The 16128-nt window shown below is 36.2% G+C and overlaps 1 protein-coding gene across 1 annotated transcript in view; it reads right to left on the bottom strand.

Moving 5' to 3' along the window:
• The window catches only part of DNAI4 (dynein axonemal intermediate chain 4), a 100749-nt gene that overhangs the window by 24495 nt on the left and 60126 nt on the right, over positions 1-16128 (bottom strand). Inside the window, 2 exon segments of the mRNA XM_038537175.1 lie at positions 346-554; positions 15644-15838. Of these exon segments, the coding sequence (XP_038393103.1) occupies positions 346-554; positions 15644-15838 (404 nt within the window).

The raw sequence follows: 16128 nt of genomic DNA, 5'->3' as shown, positions 1-16128 counted from the left end.
ATCAATTTGGGTACATGAGTTTAATATCTGAAAATAAATCAATTATATATTATCCTCTGGTTTACTTTAAGTATCTGATATGGATTCAGAGAAACTATGTCCCAAGTACATCTCCTAAAATAAAAATGATGATGTTTTCATATTGAAGGAGAAAAAACTTATTTTATAACTATTTTCATTTTCCATTTTTTGAAATATGAACTTCTTGTGAAAGGATATTAAAACTCTGGTTTATGTCAATTAAAATCCCTTGCTTAAAATTGAGGGAAAAAAAAAAACTTCATTAGTACTTGACAGTCACCTTATATGCTAAACATAGAATTGTTAAAATGTTCAATAACTTACAGGATTTATTTTATTCCAGGCAAGGCTGCTCACACTAAGGCCTTTGGTTAAATCACAGGAAAAGGACCAAAGTCGTTCCAAAATGGCTGGTATTGTCGACTGTTCTGTACTTATTTCTATTTCTTCTTCTTCTTCCTTCTTACCCTCTTCCTGTGACTCTTCAAGTTTTTTACTTTTTAGAAAGTCTGCAGGTTCTTCAGTTCCTGGTTCTAAAATTAAATCACATAAAGATATTATTATTCTCTATCCTTTTCTATGCAGGCCAAATAAATGGTTACAGGAGCCTGTCAAAGGCTCCAAACAGCACCTCCATCTATGAGACATTTCAAGCACTATTGAATCTGCTGGGTCATATGGCCTAAGTGATAGGACATGCTGAAATACTGCCTGGATCTGTTGAAGAATCTTCTGTCGTTCTGGGCCCCATTCAAGGCTAGCATCTTTTCAGATCACTCAGTAAATGAGCCAGAGTAACACATCCAAATAAGGACTATATTGCCTCCAAAGAACAAAGAAGTCTACTAGGCATAGACACTCCCCCTTTTTTTTTGTTCTAAGAGGTGCCAGATGAAACAACTTATCCTTCACCTTGGTAGGTATATCTTGATATACCCCATACTACCAGACCTTGAAAATTTCACTGAGGTGGAAAGCCCCTAAAAAACCATATTAGATTCATTTTTCACCCTCTGGCATGCAAATGCCTTACCAATAAGTCTACTTCTTGTTCATCAGGTCCAATCAGCATAATATCATCAATGTAATGGACCATTGTGATATTTTGTTGAAGGGAAAATTATCTGCAAACAAAATTATAACATAATTCTGAAGAGATGATATAATTTTGAGGTAGGACAGTGAAGGTATATTGCTGGTCTGGCCAGCTGAAAGCAAAGAGCTTCCAGTGGTCTTTATCAACAGGTCTTGCAGGGGGCCGGGTGGGGGGAGCATTTCTATGTCAATAGTTGCATCCCAGGTACCAGGGTATGTGTTAATTTCCTCTGGCAATGCAACCACATTTGGAGCAGCAACCGCAATTGGAATCACTATCTGGTTAGGTTCACAATAATCCAGTTATTCCCTAAGATCCCGTATTTTTCTATGCAGGCCAAATAAATAAGTTGAACAGGGGATGTGATGGGAGTCAATACTCCTGCATCTTTCAAGTCCTTGATGGTAGCATTAATCTCTACAATTCCTCCAGAAATGTGGTATTGCTTTCCTAGTTTCATAAGTAGAGGCAACCCTAGTGGCTTCTACTTAGTCATTTCCTACCATAAGAGGCCTCCCTCCACAGCTCAGTGATAAAACATGAGCATTCTGCCAGTTGCGGAATATTTCTATTCCAAAGAATACATTCTGGAACGCGGGAAATAACCACAGAATGGGTTCCGTGACTCACTGGACTCACTAGGAGGTGGACCTGAGCTAAAATTCCACTGATCACCTGACCTCTGTAAGTCCTTATCTGGCTAATAGACCACAGTGATGTTTTGGGTCTTGTAAAGTTAGTGAACCCTCAGAGTTAGTGTGCACTGATCCCTGAAATTTCTGATGATTTCCTTTTCCCCAAAGCACATTCACCTTGGTAAAAGGAAATAGGTTCCTCTGGGGAAAGCTGAAAGAAATATTAACAGTATACATTTTCGACAGTATAGTGTGATACATCCCCTCTATTCAAGGAGTTCTGGGTCTGCAAACTGACTCATATCTAGAAATTGCCTAAAGGGCTATGACTTTATTTTGGTATTTCATTTTTTTTTTTTTTTTTTTTTAAATATTTTATTTATTTATTTCGGATAGTCACAGAATGAGAGAGAGAGAGGCAGAGACACAGGCAGAGGGAGAAGCAGGCTCCATGCACCGGGAGCCCGACGTGGGATTCGATCCCGGGTCTCCAGGATCGCGCCCTGGGCCAAAGGCAGGCGCCAAACCGCTGTGCCACCCAGGGATCCCTATTTTGGTATTTCAAATTAGACTTCTGCTCACTTGATTCTTCTGTTTATACAGATCATATAAGAATTTAGGAGACCACCTTTTATGGGCTGTATTGGGTGTCCCCAAAATTTATATATTGAAGCCCAAATCCCCATTACCTTTGAATGTAAAGGGTTTGGAGACAAAGGCTTTAAGGAAGTGATTAAGTTAAAACAAGGCCATTCCTCTAAGTCCTAATCAAATATGACTACTATCCTTATAAGAAAAGGAAATTTAGATACACCAAAAGACACAAGGGATGCACATGCACAGATAAAAAAAAAAAAAAAAAACATGTAAAGAACTGCAAGAGGGTAGCCATCTGGAACCCAAGGAGAGAGGTCTCAGAGGAAACCAACTATGTGAACACTTCAGTCATGGGCTTCCAGCCTCCACAAATATGACAAAGTACATTTCTGTTGTTTAAGCCACCCAGTCTGGTATTTTGTTATGGCAGCTGTAGCAAACCAATACAGCACCTACCTGTATTCTCTTCTAGGGACATCATGATCAACTACCATGGGTGTCTGTGAGTCAGACTATTCTGATTTCTGCTTTGTCTGCTCTGATAACCATGCCTGCCTTTTCTTTAGTAATTAAGGGCTGCCACTTATCCCCTGCCACTCAGGATCAAATTGTTTAAGGATCTCAGTTTACTGCAGTTCCCACGGTAATTTCTGACCTACAGAGAAGAGTGACCACAGAGATCTTCAAGGACGTTGCGATATCCCCTCACAAATGTATTTCTCACAATTGTGGTTAAAGGTGTATTTTCCTTCTGCAGTGGGTGAGCAGGTGATCATGATAAATCTACCCTAATATTCTAATGCCCTAAGCCTTTGGATACCTTTCTCTATAGTGTACCAAGCAGTTCTGACATTTCAGCTTCAGTTAGTGAAGACCACATTTGGGTCTAATATCAGCCAAGAAAATAACAAAAACAAAAGAAAATAAAACTATTAGATCCATTTCTTTTTAAAAAAAATATGTATATTTTTTATTGCAGTTCTATTTCCCAACATATAACACCCAGTGATCATCCTGTCAAGTGCCTCCCTCAGTGCCCGTCATCCAGTCATCCCATCCCCTGCCCGCCTACCCTTCTGTTACCCCTTGTTCATTTCCCAGAGTTAGGAGTCTCTCACGTTTTGTCACCCTCTCTGGTTTCTCCCACTCATTTCTCTCCTTTCCCCTATAATCCCTTTCACTATTTTTATATTCCCCATATGAGTGAAACCATATAATGTTTGTCCTTGGCTATTGAGGACATTGCCGCTATAAACATTGGGGTGCTGGTGTCCTGCCATTTCACTACATCATTATCTTTGGGATAAATCCCCGGCAGTGCAATTCCTGGGTCGTAGGGTAGCTCTATTTTTAACTCTTTGAGGAACCTCCACACAGTTTTCCAGAGTGGCTGTACCAGTTCACATTCCCACCAACAGTGCAGGAGGGTTCTCCTTTCTCCACATCCTCTTCAACATTTGTTATTTCCTGTCTTGTTAATTTTCCCCATTCTCACTGGTGTGAGGTGGTATCTCATTGTGCTTTTGATTTGTATTTCCCTGATGGCAAGTGATGCGGAGCATTTTCTCATGTACTTGTTAGCCATGTTTATGTCTTCTTTGGTGAAATTTCTGTTCATGTCTTTTACCCATTTCATGATTGGATTGTTTGTTACTTTGCTGTTGATTTTCATAAGTTCGTTATAGATCTTGGATACTAGTTTTTCATCTGATAAAGGATTTTGCAATCCTTTAGATTTGCAAATATTTTCTCCCATTCTATAGGTTGTCTTTTAGTTTTGTTGATTGTTTCTTTTGCTGTGCAGAAGCTTTTTATCTTGATGAAGTTCCAATAGTTCAGTTTTGCTTTTGTTTCCCTTGGCTTCATAGATGTATCTTGCAAGAAGTTGCTGTGGCCAAGTTCAAAAAGGCTGTTGCCTGTGTTCTCCTCTAAGATTTTGATGAGTGTTGAACCAACCTTGCATCCAGGGGATAAATCCCACTTGGTCATGGTGAATAATCTTCTTAATGTACTGTTGGATCCTATTGGCTAGTATCTTGTTGAGAATTTTTGCATCTGCATTCATCAGGGATTTTGGTCTATAATTCTTTTTGGTGGGGTCTTTGTCTGGCTTTGGAATTAAGGTGATGCTGGCCTCATAAAACGAGTTTGGAAGTATTCCATCCCTTTCTATCCTTCGGAACAGCTTTAGTAAAATAGTTATTATTTCTTCTTTAAATGTTTGGTAAAATTCCCCTGGGAAGCCATCTGGCCCTGAATTTTTGTGTCTTAGGAGGTTTTTTAATGACTGCTTCAATTTCTTCCCTGGTTATTGGCCTGTTCAGGTTTTCTATTTCTTCCCATTACAGTTTTGGTAGTTTGTGGTTTTCCAGAAATGCATCCATTTCTTCTAGATTACCTAATTTATTGGCATATAGCTGTTCATACTACATTTTAAAAATTGTTTGTATTTCCTTGGTATTGATTGTGATGTCTCCTGTTTCATTCATGATATTATTAATTTGAGTCTTTTCTTTTTAATAAGGATGGTTAATGAGTTATCTATCTTCTTAATTCTTTCAAAGAACCAACTCCTGGTTTTGTTGATCTGTTCTACAGTTCTTCTGGTCTCTTTTTCATTGAGCTCTGCTTGAATCTTATTAACAACTCTCTTCTTTGGTTGGTGTAAGTTTTATTTGCTGTTCTTTCTCCAGTTCCTTTAGGTGTGAGGTTAGCTTGTGTATTTGAGTTTTTTCTAATTTTTTGAGGGATGTCTGTATTGTGATATATTTCCCTCTTAGGACTGCTTTTGCTATATCCCAAAGATTTTGAATGGTTGTATCTTCATTTTCATTAGTTTCCATGAATCTTTTTAATTCTTCTCTAATATACTGGTTGACCTATACATCCTTTAGTAGGATGCTGTTTGGCCTCCACGTGTTTGAGTTTCTTCCAAATTTCTTCCTGTGATTTGAATTCTAGTTTCAAAGCATTGTGGTCTGAAAATATGCAGGGGACAATTTCAATCTTTTGGTATTGGTTGAGACCTGATTTGTGACCCAGTATGTGGTCTATTCTGGAGAAAGTTCCATTTGTACTTGAGAAGAATGTGTATTTAGTTGCATTCGGATGAAAAGTTCTGTATATATATGTGAAATTCATCTAGTTCAGTGTATCATTTAAGGCCCTTGTTTCTTTGGAGATATTGTGCTTAGAAAATCTGTCATTTGCAGAAAGTGCCATATTTAAGTCTCCTACTATTAGTGTATTATTATCTAAGTATGTCTTTCCTTTGGTTATTAATTGATTGATATCCTTGACAGCTTCCCCATTAGGGGCATAAATATTCATGATTGTTAGGTCTTTTTGTTGGATAGCCCCTTTAAGTATGATATAGTGTCCCTCTTCATCTCTTACTACAGTCTTTGGGATAAACTTTATCTGATATGAGAATTGCTACCCCAGCTTTCTTTTGAGGACCATTTGAATGGTAAATAGTTCTCCAACCTTTCATTTTCAGACTGTAGGTGTCCTTAGTCTAAAATGAGTCTCTTGTAGACAGCAAATAGATGTGTCTTGTTTTTTATCCAGTCCGAAACCCTGCACCTTTTGATGGGATCATTAAGCCCATTCACATTCAGAGTAACTATTGAAAGATATGAATTTAGTGTCATCGTAATACCTATTTAAGTTCCCTGTTTTGTGGATTATTTCTTTGGGCTTCCTCTTTCTCTTATAGGGTCCTCATTAATATTTCTTGCAGAGCTGGTTTGGTGGTCATATATTCTTTCAGTTTCTGCCTATCTTGGAGGCTCTTTATCTCTCCTTCTATTCTGAATGAGAGCCTTGCTGGATAAAGTATTCTTGGCTGCATGTTCTCCTTATTTAGTACCCTGAATATATCCTGACAGCCCTTCTGGCCTGCCAGGTCTCTGTGCAGAGGTCTGCTATTAATCTGATATTTCCCCTCATATAAATTAAGAATCTCTTGTCTCTCACTGCTTTGAGGATTTTTCTCTTTATCTTTGGAATTTGCAAGTTTCACTATTAAATGTTGAGGTGTTGAATGTTTTTTATTGATTTTTGGGGGGAGACCTCTCTATCTCCTTCCCTCCCCAAATTAGGGAAGTTCTCAGGTATGATTTGTTCAAATATGCTTTCTGGCCCTCTAGCCCTCTTTGGCACTTTCTGGAACTCCAATTATACATAGATTCTTCCTTCTGAGGCTATCATTTATTTCTCTTAACCTTTCCTCATGGTCTCTTGTTTTTCTCTTTTTTCCCCAGCTTCCTTCCTTGCCATCAACTTGTCTTCTATGTCATTCACTCTTTCTTCCAACTCATTAACCTTTGTCATTAGGATATCCAGTTTGGATTGCATCTCATTTAATTGATTTTTTTTTTAAATTTATTTATTTATTTATGATAGTCACACAGAGAGAGAGAGAGAGGCAGAGACACAGGCAGAGGGAGAAGCAGGCTCCATGCACCGGGAGCCCGACGTGGGATTCGATCCCGGGTCCCCAGGATCGCGCCCTGGGCCAAAGGCAGGCGCCAAACCGCTGCGCCACCCAGGGATCCCTCATTTAATTGATTTTTAATTTCAGCCTGATTAGATCTAAATTCTGCAGTCACAAAGTCTCTAGAATCCTTTATGCTTTTTTCCAGAGCCACCAGTAGCTTTATAGTTGTGCTCCTGAATTGGCTTTCTGACATCGAATTATAATCCATATTCTATAACTCTGTGGCAGAGAGTACTGTTTCTGCTTCTTTCTTTTGTAGTGAATTCTTCCTTCTAGTCATTTTGCTCAGTGCAGAGTGGCTCTATGAGAGGGCTGAGTCAAGAATATCAACCACAATTCATGTAAATTTCACCCTAGATGATTCTTGCTAGAAGCGAAAACCCTTCTCTCTGTAGTGTTCTGGCTGTTCTCTCTTTAAAATTCAGATCAAATTCCTATTAGAGTCATTTCTAATCCCCTGAGCTACAACATTGAATCCATAATCTCTGCTTAGTGGACCCGTATCAGTAAATTTGGTCTGATATAACTTTATATTATTTCCATCATTACCTGATGCCCTTAATATCCATCCCCACATATATCCCCAAGATTTCTGCCTGTATAAGTTGGAAAAGTCAGCAGTCAATTCTCCAAGAAGTCATAGTCCCCCAAAAATGTGTATGGACCTAACAAAATACATTAAACAAAAAACAATAGATCTGAAAAGTGAAAGAAACAAACACACTTATAGCTCAGATTTTAACAATCCTCGCTTAATAACTGACAGAACAGGTAGGCAGAAAATCAGTAAGGATACAGATAAACTGAACATCACACTCAATCAACTTGACCTACTGATATTTATAAAACACTCCATCCAAAAACACCAGAATACATATTTTTCCCAAGTGTCACAGAAAATTTTTTACGATAGACCGTATTATGGGTCACAAACAAACAAATAAAAACCTTAAACAAATCTAAAATAATAGAAATCAAAGTATATTCTTAGACCATAATGGAACTAAATTAGAAATTAATAACAGAAATATAGCTAGAAAACCCCAAAATATGTGGATATTAAGCAACACATTTATAAATAAAATGGGTCAATGAAGACGTCTGAAAAGAAATTTTTAAATATTTTAATGAAATGCAAATACAGCATTTCAAATTTTATGAGGTTCAGTTAAAGCAGTGCTTAGAAGGCATATTTTAGGAAAGAAGAAACTTAAATATACATTTGACATGCAATCCACCTATTCTACTCCTAGATATTGACCCAAGAGAAATAAAAGCAAATGTCCATGCAAAGACTCATACACAAATATCCATACTAACTTTATTTGTAATGCTCCCAAACTGTAGATAAATATCAATCAACAGCTAAAAGAATAACACAGTGCAGGATATTCATACAATGGAATACTCATCAGTAATAAAAAGAAATGAACTATTGATACATACTACATTAGTGAATCTGAAAGCAATTTTTCTCAGTGACAAGATGCCAGATAATTAAGAGTACATAATGTATGATTACATTAATATAAAGTTCTAAGAAATGTAAACTATTCTATATGGGGATATAAAGCAAATCAGTGGTTTCCTGAGGATGAGGGAGAAATAGAAAGGAAGGATTCTAAAGGACATGAAGAAAAATTTGAGGGTGATGAGTACATTCATTACCATTATTTATCATTATATGTATATATTGACTGTGGTGGTATATTAAAGCTTATTAAATTGTAAACCTTAAATATGTGCAATTTATTGTATGTCACTTATACCTCAATAGCTGTTAGGAGTATCAGTGGTATATCACTCTTTAAACGAACCCAAGAGGGCAGCCCAGGTGGCTCAGTGGTTTAGCGCCACCTTCAGCCCAGGGCCTGATCCTGGAGACCCGGGATCAAGTCCCACTCAGGCTCCTTGCATGGAGCCTGCTTCTCCCTCTACCTGTGTCTCTGCCTCTCTCTCTCTCTCTCTGTCTCTCATGAATAAATAAATAAAATCTTAAAATAAAATAAATGAACCCAAGATAATATAAATACTACAGCATTTTTTAATTGTGAGAAAATTCATTGACATAGATTTTATCTGTACAGTTTGATGAGTTTTAATACACACAACAATGTAGCAAACACACCAGTCAAGACAGAGAACATATCCATTAGCCAAAAAAGTTTCCTCCTGTTACTTCCCAGTTCAGCTCTACCCACCACAGTCAAGTACTGGTTTGATTTCTATCACCTTAGATTTAGTTTTGTTTGTGATAGCATATCATATAAATGCGTCTGTTGGTATGTGTTCTTTTGTGTGTGGCTTCTTTCCCTCAACAATGTTTTTGAGATCCATCAAGGTTATTATGTATATAAGTAGTTCATTCATTTTTATTGCTGAGTTGTGATCCATCATTTGTTTATCCATTGACCTGTTGATAGACATCTGGGCTGTTTCCAGTTTTGGGCTCTTAATGAATAAAGTTGCTATGAGCATTCTTACATAAAAGTCTTTTTTGCAGACATGTTTTCTTTTCTTGAGTGAGTACCCAGGAACAGGATAATTGGATCATTCAGTGGATCTATACTTACTATCTTAAGAAACTCCCCAGAAGACTTCCAACATGGTTGTACAATTTTATACTCCCACGGCAATATATAAAAAACCTAGTTACTCCATATTCTTGCTTGGTGTTTTCATTATTTTTAATTTTAGCCATTCCAACTAGCATATAGTAGCATTTTATGGTTTTAACTTGCATTTCCTTGACAACAAATTATGTTTAGTACCTTTTAAGGTGTCTATTGATCATTAATGCATATTTTTAGTGAAGTTTCTGTTCAAATCTTGTGCCTATTTTCTATTAGACTGTCTATATTTTTTATAGGCTGTGGCTTTACATATTCCTAATTTATGTCTTTGGTTAGATGTATGTTGTAAACATATTCTTCTAGACTGTTGCTTGCATTTTTCCCCCATAACAGTGTTATTCAAAGACCAGACACTTTACCACAAAAGCCTCATCAATTTTTTTCTTTCATGTTTTGGGATTTTTGTGTATTAAATAATCTTTTCTTATGCTAAAATCATAAACATTTTTTCTTATCTTCTCCTAGAACTTTATAGTTTTAATTTTTATATGTAAATCTATAGTCCATTCTGAGTTAATTTACATATGATATGACATGGGGGTTGAAGTTCATTTTTCCTCTAAATGGATATCCAATTGTTTCGGCACCATTTATGAGAAGATAGTCTCTTTTAATTAATTCACTTTGGCATATTTGTCAAAAATCAAGTGATCATATAAGTCTGTGTTTATGTCTGGACCACTATTTTACCTCAGCTATCTATATATCTACCTTAGACAAATACCACACTATCTAGATTACTGTAGCTTTGTAATCATCACTTGTGATCAGGTGGGGTAAGTCCTCCAACTTCATTCTTTGTTTCAAAATTGACTTGGTTATTCTAGGTCCTTTGCTTTACCAAATAAAATTTGTGATCATTTTGACAATTTAATTATCTTTAAGGAAAAATTTTAAATAGTAAGAAATGTCTCTTACTTTCACTCACATTTTCTAATTCCAGCACTCTATTCATTTGTGTAGATCATAATTTCTGTTATTTTTTTTTATCTGTCTGAAGAACTTCCTTTAACATTTTTTGCAATGCTTGTCTGCTGGCATGAATTCTCTCAGCTTTTGTTTGTCTGAACATGTTTTTATTTCACTTCAATTTCTGAAGGATATTTTCTCTAGCTGTAGAATTTTTTAGCACAGTAAAAATGTCATTGCATTGTCTTCTGGCTTCTGATGAGAAATAAGGTCATTATTAGCTTTATTCTCCAAATGTAATATCTTTTATCTGGTAACTTTTAAGATTTTTTGACATATATTTATGATGTACCTCAATGTGTTTTTCATTGTGTTTATCTTGTTTGGGTTTCATTGAGCTTCTTATATTGGTTTAAGATTTGTTCAAGTATGAGAAATTTTCAACTACCCTTTCTTCAAATATTTTTCTGCTTCTCCTCCTTCCTTTTCCACTACTACAATGCCAATATCATGTGTTAAGTCACATGACCTTGTGACACAGGTCACTGAGGCTTTATTTTTTTAGACTTACTTCTTTCTCTACCTCAGTTTGGAATGTTCCTATTGCTTTAATGGCCTTTTGCAGTTTTTAGTATTCTGATAAAACCATCCAGTGAACTTTTCATTTCAAGTATTATATTTTTCAGCTCTAGAAGTTCCATTTGGTTCTGTATATAGCTTTCATCATTCTTATTTTCCTTAAATCCTTAAGTATATGTTAATAGCTTTATCTTTAATAGACTTTTTAGAGAAGTTTTAGGCTCACAGAAAAGTTGGACTTAAAAGTGGAGAGTTCCCCTACCCTCAAACCCATATATATGCATAGCCTCCCTCAGAATCATCATCCTGCACCAGTGATATATTTGTTATAATCAACGAACCTACAATGACAAAGCATTATCACCCAACTCCATAGTTTACATTAGGGTTAACTCCTGATGTGTACATTCCATGGGTTTGGGCAAATGTACAATGACATGTACTCACCATTATAGTATTATAGAGAATAGTTTCACTTCTCTAATAATTGTATTGCTCTGCCTATTAGTTCCTCCTAGCTCTCAAATCTCTAGCAATCAAAGATCTTTTTACTATCTCCATATTTTTGTCTTTTCCAGAATGCTATACGTTTGGAACCATACCATATATAGCCTTTTTATATTGGCTTCTTTCATTTAGTAATATGCCTTTAAGTTTTCTCCACATCCATTCATGGCTTGAAAATTCATTTCTTTTTAGTGCTGAATAATATTGTATTGTCTGGACATGTCACAATTTATTTATTCATTCACCTACTGAGGGAAATCTTGGTTACTTCCAAGTTTGGGGAATTATCAATAAAACTACTGAAACCATTTGTGTGCAGGTTTTTATGGGTATTAAAGTATTGAGTAAATACCAAGGAGTGTGATTATGGGTAAATACCAAGGAGTGTGATTATGGACCATATGGTAACAGTATGTTTAGTTTTGTAAGAAACTGACAAACTGTCTTTCATAGTGGCTAAACTTTATGCAATCCCAGAATAAGAGTTCTTGTTCCATATCTTTGCCAGTATTTGGTGGTGTCAGTGTTTTGAATTTTCATCATTCTAATAGGTATGTAGTGGCACTTCATTGTTGTTTTAGTTTTCAATTCCCTAATGACATATGATGTTGTCTTTTTATATGCTCATTTGCTATGTGTATATTTTTGGGAGGAAGTGTCTGTTAACAAGTTCTTTTGATCATTTTTTTATCACGTTGTTTTTTTATTGACTTTTAAGAAATATTTTTATACTTTGGAAGTGTCCTTTAACATATATGTCTTTGGCAAATATTTTCTCCTGTCTGTGACTTGATTTCTCATTCTCTTAACAATACCTTTTACAGAGAAGTTTATAATGCCTTTGGTGTTAAATCTACAAAGTCATTGCCACACTCTAAAATCATCAAGATTATTTCCTGTGTTGACTTCTAAGGGCTTTATAGTTTTGGATACTACATTTAAGTCTATGATGTATTTTGGGTTAATTTTTGTGAATGATATTAGGTCTGTGACTAGATTCTTTATTTTATGTGTAAATGACCAATTTTTTCAATACCATTGGTTGAAAAGACTAACTTTTCTCCATTTTATTTCCTTTTCTCTTTTGTCAAAGATCAGTTGACTATAATTATGTGGATCTATTTGGGGGCTCTCTATTCTGTTCTGCTGATCTATGTGTCTATTCTTTTGCCATACCACACCGCCTTGACTACTATAGCTTTAAAATAAATCTTAAAGTCAGGTAAAATGTCAGTCTTCCAGCTTTGTTCTTTCCCTTCAATGTTATGTTGGCTATCCTGGGTACTCTTGACAAAGTTCAACACCCATTTATCCTTGAAAATGTTTAGAAAACTAGAAAGCAAAGGAAATTTCCTCAAACCAACAAAAGACAGCTACAAAAAATTACACCTAACATCATATTTAATGATAAAATATTGAATGCTTTTCCTTAAGTTTAGGAAGAAGACAACGATATTTGCAATCTTGAGGCAGGCAAAGATATCTTTAAAATGACATGGAAAGATTAACTACAAAAGAAAAAAGTGATAGATAAGACTCCATCAAAATTAATAACTTGTGCTATCAAAAGAAAAACATTGGGAAGTCATTGACTTAGACTAAACAGTTGTAATACATGTATCTTTCAAAGAGCATGTTCCAGAATATATGAAAATAAGCTCCTACAACTTAATTTTTTTAAAAAAAGAAAAGATAAGTTAAAATGGCAAAAGACTCAACCAAACATTACACAGAAGAAGATACGTAAGTGGTCAAAAAAAAGTGCACAAATTCAACATGATTAGTCCTTAGAACAACACTAAAAGAACTGCCAACATCAGCTGTTATTAAGAATATGGAGCAACTGGTAATCTTGTACATTATTTGTGGTAGCATAAGGTGGGACAAGTACTTTAGAAAGGTATTTTGCAGTTTCTAAAAAAGTCAAATGTGCATCTATCCAGTGACCCAAAATTCCATTTCTAGGTAATTACCCAAGATAAATTAAAATATATGTCTGCAAAAGACACAAAAATGATCATAGCAGCTTTATCATAAAAACCCCAAACTGGAAACAGTCCAGGTATCCATAAATAGGTGGAATGAATATATGAATAATTATGATATATTCATAAAACGGAACAGTACTCAGAAAAAAAAAAACGAACCACTTATCACACATCAGCTTTGATGAGTCTTAAAACCATTATGTTGAATGAAAGAAGCCAGACACAAAAGCATCCAAGTGGCCCTTGAAAAACACAGGTTTGAACTGTGTAGGTCCACTTATATGTAGGTTTTTTTGTTTTGTTTTGTTTTTGTTTTTGTTTTAGTTAACAGCAAAAGCCACAAGGCATTTATTTATAACTGCCCACCCCAGTCTCCAAAGATGGAACAGAAGGCACTGGCACAGAGGTAGAACTTGCTATATAAGTGCCTGGGGATGCCCCCTGAGGAAAGGTCTGCAGGTAGCCCTAAGTGAGGATATGATGGTCAGGTGTTACATTGAGGGCTATCAGGCAGAAGGCTGAGTTAAAGATGATCACACCCAGAAGGCAAGGATGCTATTGAACAGGGAGCCAGCCCCATGTCCCCCAGAGTCCTCCACCAACTTGCTCCAAAGTTGCTCCAGGGAGGCCAAAGGCCTTGGTCTCATTGCAGGTCTAGTGCAGATTCTTCCCTGTGGTAGCCCCCTGCCTCATGGCCTCCTAAAGACCAGTGTGCTCATGCTTGGCTGCAACTGAAATGGCCACTTTCAGGTGGTACACCTGGTATACAACTCCAGGCAGTGGTACAGCTCTATTGTGCCTCTAGACTGCCTTCACTACCCATGGGCCCACTGAGCAGCTGCTACTGCTGAGCTGAGGCCACCAGACTGCAGAACTTTGCTATTCTGGGCCCAGGACCGCAGTCCCTGTCACTGACCCTGGCCCAGGTTAGTGTATATACAAAACCGTAAATGTATTTTCTTTTCCTTATGATTTTCATAATAATATTTTCTTTTCTATAGCTTGCTTTATTGTAAGAATATAGTATAAAATATATACAACCTACAAAATGTGTGTTACTTGACTAGGCTACTGGTAAGGCTTCTGGTTAACAGTAAGTTATTAGTAGATAACTTTGGGGGGGGGAGTCCAAAGTTATACTTGGAGTTTCAACTGTGCCAGGGTCATCATCCCTAAGCCCTGCCTTGTTCAGGAGTCAACTGTACTTACTGTATGATCCCACTTTTTGACGTACCAAAACAGTTCATCTATGATGAGAAATATCAGATAAAATGCCTGCTTATGGGAAGTAAGATTTAACTGGAAAATAGCACAAGGGAAATCTTAGGGTTTATCATTTATTCTAGGCAATGAGAAGTTATTGAAGGTTTTTTAACAGTTAAGTTCCAGGTTCAAACCCATTAGCCCACCAGGATAGTAGAGGGGAAAGAGAATTGGGATGAGATCAGAAGAACTTGGTTGAATGCCTACCTTTGTCATAGACTCTACACTTGGAAAGTTTCTATATGTTCCATCCTCCTTATTCAAAAACTGAAAGGTTGAATTAATCTCTAAAATCTTTCAAAATATTCTGTGAACATATGAGATGGGATTTGCAGCAATAAACATAGGAAGAATGCCCTTACAATAAAGTTAGGGAGTGGTAATAACCACCAGAATCTGGAAAGTATCAGTGGCAATGGAGAGGTGGTTTATATATATATTTTTTAAAGATTTATTTTTACTTATTTATGATAGACATAGAGAGAGAGAGAGAGGCAGAGACACAGGCAGAGGGATAAGCAGGCTCCATGCCGGGAGCCCAACGTGGGACTGGACCCCGGGACTCCAAGATCGTGCCCTCCGCCAAAGGCAGGCGCTAAACCGCTGAGCCACCCAGGGATCCCCTGGAGAGGGGGTTTAAATGTGAGAAAATAATTCAATGCAGGGGTGAGAGAAAAGAGCCACGGAAGCTTATGAAGATTATAGTTTAAGAGACTACCTCTTTTTGCGGGGTTTGAACTCTGTTATTTGGATGTTTAATGCTAAAAGCTGTACAAATGTGTCTTTTGGTAAGTGTTAATCCAATCTGGAGGTTACATTTAGAAATAATAACTCCATTTAATTCTTTTAATTATTTAAGATTTTCTTTTTTATTATTATTATTTGAGTTTTCCTAATGTGATTTTTGAAAATACCTTTTAAAATACGAAGCTGACGATAAGCTGCAAGTTTTGGCTGAAATAAATTTTCCATTAGAACTCGTTCCATAAAAAATAAGTCCTGACGAAACTTGTCAGATTTCAATATTGTCTCTGAGTGATCTTCTTCATCCTCATGGATTGTAGTCAGAATTACATTTTCTATATCCATTAAGGAACTAGCTTCACTACCTGTAAAATACAAAATGATGCAATGATAAAATTATTTAGATAGTATTACACAATTAATGTATTCTAAGCATTATAAAAATCCCATTTTGTCATTACTATTTGTTTTCCTCCAATATTCAACAACTTCAACAGACATTTATTGAATAGTTTTTATGTACCAAGCACATAGAACATATACATATATAATCTCATTTTGGAATACTTTTTAAATATTTTATTTAAATTCAATTTGCCAACATATAGTATGACACCCAGTGCTCATCCCATCAAGTGCCATCCTCAGTGCCCAT

This window comes from Canis lupus, chromosome 5 (assembly GCF_011100685.1).
Source record: "Canis lupus familiaris isolate Mischka breed German Shepherd chromosome 5, alternate assembly UU_Cfam_GSD_1.0, whole genome shotgun sequence".
Classification (NCBI taxonomy): Eukaryota; Metazoa; Chordata; class Mammalia; order Carnivora; family Canidae; genus Canis; species Canis lupus.
The sequence above is the reverse complement of the archived record's forward strand: the minus strand, read 5'-3'. Positions and strand labels throughout refer to the sequence as shown.